At 55.1% G+C, this 10,881-nt stretch overlaps 1 protein-coding gene across 1 annotated transcript in view; it reads left to right on the forward strand.

Annotated features, from left to right (window-relative positions):
• Cspg4 (chondroitin sulfate proteoglycan 4) overlaps positions 1–10,498 on the forward strand; it is a 34,767-nt gene extending 24,269 nt beyond the window's left edge. The window contains exons 4-10 of the mRNA NM_139001.2: positions 686–1,168; positions 1,618–1,794; positions 2,943–3,141; positions 3,245–3,379; positions 3,483–3,649; positions 7,220–7,403; positions 7,684–10,498. Of these exons, the coding sequence (NP_620570.2) occupies positions 686–1,168; positions 1,618–1,794; positions 2,943–3,141; positions 3,245–3,379; positions 3,483–3,649; positions 7,220–7,403; positions 7,684–9,518 (3,180 nt within the window). The 3' untranslated portion in view covers positions 9,519–10,498. The remainder of the gene's footprint in view (positions 1–685; positions 1,169–1,617; positions 1,795–2,942; positions 3,142–3,244; positions 3,380–3,482; positions 3,650–7,219; positions 7,404–7,683) is intronic.
• The last annotated feature ends 383 nt before the right edge of the window (positions 10,499–10,881 follow it).

Consider the following 10,881-nt stretch of genomic DNA (forward strand, 5'->3'; position numbering starts at 1 on the left):
CCAGCACTCAGGAGGCAGAGGCAGGCAGAGCTCTTTGAATTCAAGGCCAACCTGGTCTATTAAGAGAGTTCCAGGCCAGACAAAAGAAGAGGTAGGAGAAGAGTGGAGAAAAGAGAAAAGTATGGAGTATGGACAGCAAAAAAAAGTAGCAGATGGCATTCCAAGCTAAAAGAATGGATTCTGGGGGCTAGAGAGATGGCTCAGTGGTTAAGGGCACTGACTGCTCTCCCAAGGGTCTTGAGTTCAAATCCCAGCGACCACATGCTGGCTCACAACCATCCGTAATGAAATCTGATGCCCTCTTCTGCTGTGTCTGAAGACAGCTGCGGTGTACTTACATATAAATCTTTAAAAAGTGTGTGTGTGGGGGGGGGTGTATTCTGCAAAGGCATAGAATCAGAAGTGCAGTGTAGTTTAAGAGTGGTGCTTAGACTTTTTTGTGTGGGTAGAGCAGGCATTGAAGGAGTACTCAGCCTCCTTTGGGGTGGACCAAATCAGCAAACTGCTTAAGACCTGGGAGCCTGTGCTGCTAGGTATGGTGAGAGCGCCCTCTTGTGGTATATAGTGTCAGCTATAGCAGATCCTGAGCAAAGCATTAGCCACACGTGGCGACCGAGCCTGTTCTGCCACCTGAGGTCCACAACAGCCTGTGACCCCGTTTGTCCCCATCGTCTCTGTTGACTAGGTGGTCCAGGAGGCAGTGCTGCCTGCCGACATCATGTTCTCGTTGAGAAGCCCCCCGAACGCCGGCTACCTGGTGATGGTGTCCCACGGCGCTTCAGCAGAGGAGCCGCCCAGCCTGGACCCTGTGCAGAGCTTCTCCCAGGAGGCAGTGAATTCAGGCCGGGTTCTCTACCTGCACTCTCGCCCTGGAGCCTGGAGTGATTCCTTCTCCCTGGATGTGGCCTCGGGCCTGGGTGATCCTCTTGAAGGCATCTCTGTGGAGCTGGAGGTGCTGCCCACAGTCATCCCCCTGGATGTTCAAAACTTCAGCGTTCCCGAGGGCGGCACCCGGACGCTGGCCCCTCCTCTGGTCCAGATCACTGGGCCTTACTTCCCCACGCTGCCAGGCCTTGTCCTGCAGGTGCTAGAGCCACCGCAGCACGGGGCCCTGCAGAAGGAGGATCATTCTCAAGATGGGAGCCTCAGCACCTTCTCCTGGAGAGAGGTACCGGAGACACCTGCGCCTCCTCGGCTCTAGTTACTGGCACTGCTTTATGCTTTAATTTCAGTCTTCCCCTGAGAAATGGAAACGTTGTTGTTTACACACACACACACACACACACACACACACACACACTTCTTTTTTTTTTAAGAATGTAATATATATCATTGCTCTATTCAGACACACCAGAAGAGGGCACCAGATCCCATTACACATGGTTATGAAACACCATGTGGTTGCAGGGAATTGAACTCAGGACCTCTGGAAGAGCAGTCAGTGCTCTTAACCACTGAGCCATCTCTCCACATACACACTTCTTACCTGTGGAAATGTGTTCTAAAGGGATCTGTCTCCTGTACCTAACAATGGGACGTTAAGGGTGCTGGTCCCAAGATCCCTGTTGAGTCTTGGGCTAGCTGAAGCCTGACAACCAATCCTGGGTCTCCTCATAGGTGGAAGAGCAGCTGATCCGCTACGTGCATGATGGAAGTGAGACACAGACAGACGCCTTTGTTCTGCTAGCTAATGCCTCAGAGATGGACCGCCAGAGCCAGCCCGTGGCCTTCACGATCACCATCCTTCCTGTTAATGACCAACCCCCTGTTCTCACCACAAACACAGGCCTGCAAGTGAGTTCACTCCTGAACCTATCCCATCTCTGGTCCCAGAAAGAGACTAGAGTCCCTTCTCTCTGGCTCAGTGTCATCCTCTGTGAAATGGGTTCACTACCACAAACTTGGAAGGAGAGATGTGATACAGTGCTGAAAACAAAACGCAGTTGTGAGGTTTTGTTACTGGGCAGTCTTGGTTTAGAAAGACCATCCTTGACCTTGCCTGTCCTTGGACCCACCTGTTCACAGAAAGGTTTTCCCTCATGTCTCAGGCCCAAAATACCTAAAGAAATGTATTATAAGTCCTGTATTGTGGGCTGCAGGTTGGGAGCTCGAGGGTCACAGCAAATAAAGATCACAACGAAGCTTCCCTATATATAGGCTGAGGGTCTAGATAACTAAGGGATGCCTAAGTTGGAAATGATGTGTGGTAAATTGGCCACTAGGTGGCAATATCCACCCATGTTAGCCCCCTGGAGTCCAACACTGGTTTTAACTTACTCTCGGACTCTGGGAGGGAGAAGCAGCTCCTGGGTTTTAGAAGGACGTTTTCTGAGATGAGGGCCTCGTACCCAGAATGGCCTCAGTGACTGGCCCTGTGCCACATGGAACAGGGCTCTGGAAGAAGACCTTGCCCTGCGTGGGTGGGTAGCCTATGGGGCCTCCCCTGCACTGCACGGGTGGATTCCTAGCCGATTCAGCTAGGAATCAGGAATCAGCTCTCCGCTCTCCGCCTCCCTCCCGAGCTTCAACTGGCAGGAGAGCCTATTTCTAAGTGTTCTGCGCTGGCCAACACCATTGCCTCTGTCCTGTGCCCACCCGCGCCAGATGGTATATGCCATGGCAGGAGGAAAGGGAAGGCCCCCCCACCAGGGAGACCCGGCAGCACCTTTGGTCAGGGACAGGGATCTCTGAAGTAAGGACCAAACAGGAACATTTCTAGGCAGGAGGTTGTGGTCTGGCTTTGAGGTACAATTAAGATCAGGGCTGGTGGAGAAGGAACCTGCGTGACAGAAAAGGAGAATGAGAAAGAAGGCTCAGAATGGCACAGGTGTCCATGACAGCCGGGCAGAGCAGGTTGGGGGCCTGGTGAAAGTCCAAGGGCCAGGAGGAAAGGGATGGAAAGGACACAATGTGGACAGGACTTTCACGGTCTGTGTCCCTAGATCTGGGAGGGGGCCATTGTGCCCATCCCTCCTGAGGCCCTCAGGGGAACAGACAATGATTCGGGCCCAGAAGACTTGGTCTACACCATCGAGCAGCCCAGCAACGGACGGATCGCCTTGAGGGTGGCACCAGACACCGAGGTCCACCGCTTCACACAGGCCCAGCTGGACAGTGGGCTTGTGCTGTTCTCACACAGAGGTGGGTGCTGAGAGGGTTCTCCAGCCTCCTGGGGTGGGGGTACCTTGAGGGGAGGGAGCTACCTTGGGCCAACAGGACCCAGCTCCACCCACCCTGTGCTCAGGAGCCCTGGAAGGAGGCTTCCACTTCGACCTCTCTGACGGCGCACACACTTCTCCTGGACATTTCTTCCGAGTGGTGGCCCAGAAGCAGGCACTCCTCTCCTTGGAGGGCACCCGGAAGTTGACCGTCTGTCCAGGTAGGTCTGCATGCTGGCTAGCCGAGGCAGAATGGAGGATGGTAGCCCAGGACCCTTGTCTGGGCTCCTGTCAAAAGCTAACAGGCTCCTCCATGCTTCACAGAGTCTGTGCAGCCGCTCAGCAGCCAGAGCCTGAGCGCCAGTTCCAGCACAGGCGCTGACCCTCGTCACCTGCTCTACCGGGTGGTAAGAGGCCCCCAGCTTGGCCGACTCCTCCATGCCCAGCAAGGAAGTGCAGAGGAGGTCTTGGTGAACTTCACCCAGGCTGAGGTAAGGGCCTCACTCCTCAGCCACCACACAGACCCCAACCTTACCTCAGGTGGCTGCCAGCTGGAGCATCCACCTCACTGGCAGCTAGCTTCTCTGGATCCTGTCCCAGCTCAGGGTTAGGCCTCCAGAAGGAAGCCACAGCTGGATCCCAGAGGCTGACAAGGGCCCAGGAAGGAGGGCCAGAGGCACCCCAGCGGCTGGTGAGGGCATGAGCTCACTTAGGCTGGACAGTTTGGGATAAAGTTGAGCTTGGGACTCAGGAAAGATGCCAGAGAATGTAAGCAAGCTGGATGCAGATGAGTCCCAGGCAGAGTGGGCCAGTCTGAGGGACACTGAGATCTACTCTTCGGAGCAGAGTCCCTAGGGCACACCAGGACCACCGATCAAAATTATAATTTCCAGCCGCATGTTGAGGCTGACTGAGCGGCTGAGATGCCAGGGCTGTCGGTGCTAACTAGTGTGAGCCAGCAGTCATCACTCTTCACGGATTGGTCCCCACAGGGTCTAAGGCACTGTGAGCAGCTCCTCTGGGCTACGGTAGAGCAAACAGCATGCTTGGTGCTCCCACCTAGAGGCCACGTGGTCACAGCATGACCCCTATTCTTTCTACATGAGCAGGATCCAAGAGAACATGGCTGGCCCTGCCACTGGATCTGCAGCACTATGGTGCTGCTCCAAGAACTTTCCAACAGGGCTTACCCTGACCCTTGAAAAGGGCAGGACCCACCTCCGGGTCCCTTTCCAGCACTCAGAGGCCTCCTGGGCCCCACAAGTTCCTTTCTACCCCATCAGGGTGTGCGCTCCTCCTGAGAAGTACTGGAACACAGAGGGGGGAGGTGCGGGGTGTGGGGGAGCAGCTCCCACCCAGCAGGTAGCTCAGAGGAGGAAGCTGCCTTAAAGAGGGTCAAGTAAGATTCCTCAGACCCTGCACTTCTTTTGCTTCTTTGGCTTCTGTTCTCACTTCTCCCAGGCCCTAGCATCTACCATAGCCCCTTTCTGACCCCTCCCCACAATGAAATCTGCCAGTGGCTAGGGCAGCTGTATGTCCTGAGTCACTGGGAGCCTTGTTATCAGAGTCCTGGAAGGAGGAGAGGCTGGGACAAAGCCACGGTGCCCCTCCCCCACCCAGCAGCACACACACACCCCCCCCCCATGCTCCAGTAACACGAAGGACACAAGGCTGTGGCCACCAGGGGGCCAGACTGGCAGTGCCACCCAAGAAGGCTGGAAAGAGGCTACGTGGCACAGACACCCTCCTCCCCTGGCAGAGGTCAGGCAGCAGTAGGCAGTGGATTGACAGACAGTACCACTGCCCTTCAAGACACTGGGCTAGAAGGGCTCAGGTAACCTCAGTTTGTAGATAAAGAAGTGCATATGCAGTCTGGTGACTTTTATTCAGTATCATGGCTCGTAAGAAGCAAGACCAGGATTAAGCCTTGAGTTCCCTTCACCTAAGGATACTGTCCCCGCACCTGGCCCGAGTTTTGCCTTTTGCTCGCTAGGGCCTTCTCGTACAGGAGCACCAACAGGCAGCCAGGTGTCACGCTGACCTCCACCACCACTGCTGGGGGCAGGGGAGGGGCTCCATTTCCCACCATGCCCACCAGCAGCCTAGACTAGAGGTTACTTACAACTGACAGCCTTCAATCCTTTAGGACACATCTGGCCCACATCAGTTGTCACCGCTGAAGCCTTAGGAAAGTTCTCAGGAACCTGATAAACCAATTCTTTAAAAGCCTGTACTCCTTCTCGAAGCAAATCGCTGAGGGGACGCCCCTCCCTTAACGCAGATCAGCTCCCGGTGTAGACAACACAACCCGACTGCAGCGCTCTGGGACTCTGAGATGGCTCACTCACAACCACCCCACTCCGTTTCTGGTTTACTATCGTGCAAGCCCTGATTTGCTGGAAGGAAAATCTTTCTGCGTTTCCCTCCTAAAAGGGGAAAACAGAGGTAGAGCATGAGGGTGTGTCTTGATCAGAAGGGGCAGGAAACAGATTTCTTTACAGAAACAAAGAATACTACTTGGGCTTGAACATAAACTCGGAGGCCCTAAAGAATGGGTCATAAAGTTGATGTGAGGTCTCCTGGATACCAATGGAGTCTTCGTGATCAGTTAGTGGAGCTGATGCAGCAGTGAGCAGAACTGGCCTCAATCTGGCACAGTGGCACACACCAGCGTCTTGGGAGGCTGAGGCAGGAGAATCACTCGAGCTTGGGAGGTCAAGGCCAGCCTGGGCAACATAGTAAGACCCTTGTTCAAAACAAAAGCAGGAAACTAATCGAATGTTTTCAAAGGCTCACCCTGTGTTAGGACTGTAGAGGCGGTGGGCCGAGGCCTTGAGCAGAACAGGAGCGAGAAAACGTTTGCAGTAACCCAGGTAGGACCTGGGTGGGGAGGGAGAAAGGAGCTAAGGAGCCAAGGAAGTCTCTGGGTTTTCCCTGAGCCACTCAACAGCAGAGCTGCTGTCATGGCGATAGAGTCTCAGGTGAGGCCACTGGGGCACATCTGGGCCTAGCTACAGAGCTTGAAACATTCAATAGACATCAGTGGAGCAAAAGACACAGGTGGATATTTGAGACTGGGGTTCCGGTGAGAGTAAGCTGGGCTGTAGATCCTGGTAAAGACCATTTGAGGCTCTGAGATTGCATGGAGTAGGTAGGGCAGGGACTGACCGTGCCACAGGATGCTGGGGAGCAGGACCCGCAGAGATGATGAGATCTGAGGAGACCCAAAAAGAACATCACATCCCGGAAGTTTCATCTTGTCAGTCGATGCTCAGCGGTCAGAGAGACCTGAGCCAGTCAGTCTCTGGCTCTAATGCACAGGGCCTGTTAGTGCCATTGATGACATCATGGGAACAAAATCCTGAGTGGATCGGGCTGAGGATGTGTGGTGGCAGTGGACACTATTCTTGGGGAATGTTGCTGCAAAGAAAAGAGGGAGGTGGCAAGTGCCAGCTGAGAAGATGAGATGGCATCTGGGGATATGTCTCAAACAGAAGCATGCCTGCCTAGCAGACATGAGGCCCTGGTTCCAGTCACCACCACCACCACGTAAAACTGACACTTTAGCAAGTTCCAGGCCCGACTAGGATGCATGAAACCCTCTCTCGAGAAAAAAGAAAAAGTAAATCCAAGAGTGGTTTTCTTTAAGATGAAAGGAAAAATTAACTTGGTTGCATAGAAAAAAAAAAAGATAATCTATTTGGAGGAGAGCTGACGCAACAGAAGGGAGACTCGAAGCAGTGCCTGTGGGAAGCAAGGAGGAGGCACCCACTTTAAATGGAGACATGAATCAGTGACCAATCGCCACCCAGCTAAAGCTAGAGCTGAAACCCAGGCTTCAGAGCCCAGCTTTTCCCAGCCATGTGATTCCCTAAGGGTGACCCCTTGAACCAATGAGGTAGACAGCAGGCTACACAGACAGACCCAGGTTCAGCCAGAAGAAGTAAGGCTGGACACTGAGGAGATTAGAGAGTGCCCATGCCCTGCCAGCCAGACAGGGAGCTTCCAGGTACTACAGACTGAGCCCACCTGTCACACCCAACCATGGTGTCTCCTGCCAGGTAAATGCTGGGAATATTCTGTATGAGCACGAGATGTCCTCTGAGCCCTTCTGGGAAGCCCATGACACCATCGGTCTCCTACTGTCCTCACCACCTGCCAGGGATCTGGCTGCCACCCTGGCCGTGATGGTGTCTTTCGATGCTGCCTGTCCCCAGCGCCCCAGCCGTCTCTGGAAGAACAAAGGTGAATAGCATGCTGGGATGGCAAGGTTGGGGATGCAGGGAAATAGAGAGTGCCCAAACAGAGGGATAGCGGCTTCTGTCTTAGTCCCGGGGGGGTATAGGGATGGTGCATGGGAACGCTGACGTCAGAAGTCCCCGTTCTCCCAGGACCATGAGCCCCGTCCTGGAGCTACCAGTGGCCTAAGGGAGAAGTGCAGACTTGCCCCGGGGTCTCCTTTCTGAGGATTCCTGGTTCTTCTTCCAGTGGACTGGACCTTCATAGCCTATGTCTCATCCCCCAGGTCTTTGGGTCCCCGAGGGCCAGCGGGCCAAGATCACTGTGGCTGCCCTTGATGCCGCCAACCTCCTAGCCAGTGTGCCAGCATCTCAGCGCAGTCGGCATGATGTACTCTTCCAGGTCACACAGTTCCCCACCCGAGGCCAGCTCCTGGTGTCTGAGGAGCCACTCCATGCCAGGAGGCCCTACTTCCTGCAATCTGAGCTGGCCGCGGGACAGCTGGTGTACGCCCATGGTGGTGGGGGCACGCAGCAGGATGGCTTCCGCTTCCGTGCCCACCTCCAGGGACCGACGGGGACTTCTGTGGCAGGACCCCAGACCTCTGAGGCCTTTGTCATCACTGTGAGGGACGTGAATGAGCGGCCCCCTCAGCCACAGGCCTCCATTCCTCTCCGTGTCACCAGGGGCTCACGAGCCCCTGTATCTCGAGCCCAGCTGAGTGTAGTCGACCCAGACTCAGCTCCAGGGGAAATTGAATATGAAGTACAGAGGGCACCCCACAATGGCTTCCTGAGCCTGGCTGGGGACAACACTGGACCTGTGACTCACTTCACACAGGCTGATGTGGATGCAGGGCGACTGGCCTTCGTGGCAAATGGGAGCAGTGTGGCCGGCGTCTTCCAGTTGAGCATGTCTGATGGAGCCAGCCCCCCCATACCCATGTCCCTGGCTGTGGATGTCTTGCCATCCACCATTGAGGTGCAGCTGCGTGCACCCCTGGAGGTGCCCCAAGCTCTAGGACGTACCTCACTGAGCCGGCAGCAGCTTCAGGTTATTTCCGATCGTGAGGAACCAGATGTAGCTTACCGCCTCACTCAGGGGCCCCTGTATGGGCAGCTACTAGTAGGGGGGCAGCCTGCCTCCGCCTTCAGCCAGCTGCAGGTAGACCAGGGGGACGTGGTCTTTGTCTTCACCAACTTCTCTTCCTCTCAGGATCACTTCAAAGTTGTAGCTCTGGCCAGGGGTGTGAACGCATCAGCCACCGTAAATGTCACAGTGCAGGCTCTGTTGCATGTGTGGGCTGGTGGGCCATGGCCTCAGGGTACCACCCTGCGCCTTGACCCCACTGTGCTCGATGCCAGTGAGCTGGCCAACCGCACAGGCAGTATGCCCCACTTCCGGCTCCTGGCAGGACCCCGCTATGGCCGTGTGGTCCGAGTGTCCCAAGGCCGAACAGAATCTAGGAGCAACCAACTTGTGGAACATTTCACTCAGCGGGACCTGGAAGAGGGACAGCTGGGGCTAGAGGTGGGCAAGCCAGAGGGCAGGTCCACTGGCCCAGCAGGTGACAGACTTACTCTGGAGCTGTGGGCAAAGGGTGTCCCACCTGCTGTGGCCTTGCTGGACTTTGCCACTGAGCCTTACCATGCGGCCAAATCCTACAGTGTGGCCCTACTCAGTGTCCCTGAGGCTGTTCGTACAGAAACAGAGAAACCAGGAAGAAGCGTCCCCACTGGCCAGCCAGGCCAGGCAGCATCCAGCCCCGTGCCCACTGCGGCCAAAGGTGGTTTCCTGGGCTTCTTAGAGGCCAACATGTTCAGCATCATCATTCCGGTGTGCCTGATCCTCCTGCTCCTGGCCCTTATCTTGCCTCTGCTCTTCTACCTCCGCAAACGCAACAAGACGGGCAAGCACGATGTCCAGGTGTTGACCGCCAAACCCCGCAATGGCCTAGCCGGTGACACAGAGACCTTTCGAAAGGTAGAGCCAGGCCAAGCTATTCCACTCATAACTGTGCCTGGCCAGGGGCCCCCACCAGGAGGCCAGCCTGACCCAGAACTATTGCAGTTTTGCCGGACACCCAATCCTGCCCTCAGGAATGGCCAGTACTGGGTGTGAGACCTGGCCTGTACCAGATGCTGCCCACCCATCCACCAGGCCCACTGTTGCTGTACCCTGGTCTGGCCTGAGGATCTCCAGAGCCAAAAAAAAAAAAAAGACCTTGAGATGCCAGGGGTGGAGGGAGCTGGGAGACAGCTGGAATGAGTGGGGTCAAGAGCTGGAGACTTCCTCGGCTCTCTTAGACCTGGAGCGCCATGGGGCCAAGGTGAGAGGCAGCTAAAGTCAGCTCACTGCAGAAAACAGGAAAGCATCCTAGATGGGTCACAACTCCGGGTCCTGGAACTGTGACCTTAGATAAATCCTGACCCAGACTGCCAAGGTCAGGGGAACGAGAGCACCCTCTCTGGTGTTTTCCTGAAGCCGAATGGGGAGGAATGTTAGGCAATAGATTAATATATTCAAGGTGCAAGATGGGTGGGGTTGCTCTGGGGTTGGTTAATTTAAGGCAAGAAAGCTATTTAACATGGTGCTGGCCTAGCCAGGCCTGATGAAGCCCTGGAGTACACGGGATAGACAAAGGTCTGAAGTCATGTCACCCACAAAGCCCTGTGGTGGAGCGCCCGAAGCACTGGCCAGCAACTGTCAGTGCTTGGACTGGGAGTGTTAGAGGCCACCCTGGTGGCCATGCTCTCCTCAAGACTAGGGAGCAGGCAAACGAAGACACTTGACTCCACTGAGCCGTGGCGAATGGTGCTTCGGAGGCTCCGAGCAGCTGTGCGTCGTTTGAGTTTGTGCACTGGGCTCCTATCCGTGGCAGCTTCACTCCCCTGGGGCAGGCCATGTGGCCTCGCTTCATGGGGGGTGGGGATGGACAAATCTGGACAAGCTCTTGAATTTCCACCTCCTGGGGCATTCCCAAAGTCCTCTACTCTCACCTGTACAGGCAGATGGGCTGTTTGTTGAGATGGGACCAAAGCCCTTACGCTACAGGGAACGTCAGGGAAAAATAAAAATAAATAAATAAATAAATGCTCCCAGCCATAGACTCCTTGGCCTGGGTTTTGGCCTCCAAGGCCCTATTCCTCCCCCAGCCTCCTTTCATTGTGGCTGCAGAAGCAAAAGTAAGGGACATGGGGGGTGTCAAAGTTGGGGACACAGTGCATAAAGGGAAGATTGGACAGGCAGACTTTTGTGTGGAACATTTTACAATCTCCGTCCTTCAGTAGGAGAACCCAGGTATTTCTCTAAAGGAGGGGAACCAATGCAGACACAGGAAAGTCATACCCCCTAGAGCAGATCATTCAGCTAGCAATGGGTCATGAGATCCCAGGTCTCCAAAAGAAAGGCCATTATGTGAGCCACAAGGCAAATAGAATCCTCTGGCCCTTCCTACAAGAGGATGATGCAAGATCAGGGGCAA

This window comes from Mus musculus, chromosome 9 (genome assembly GCF_000001635.26).
Source record: "Mus musculus strain C57BL/6J chromosome 9, GRCm38.p6 C57BL/6J".
NCBI lineage: Eukaryota > Metazoa > Chordata > Mammalia > Rodentia > Muridae > Mus > Mus musculus.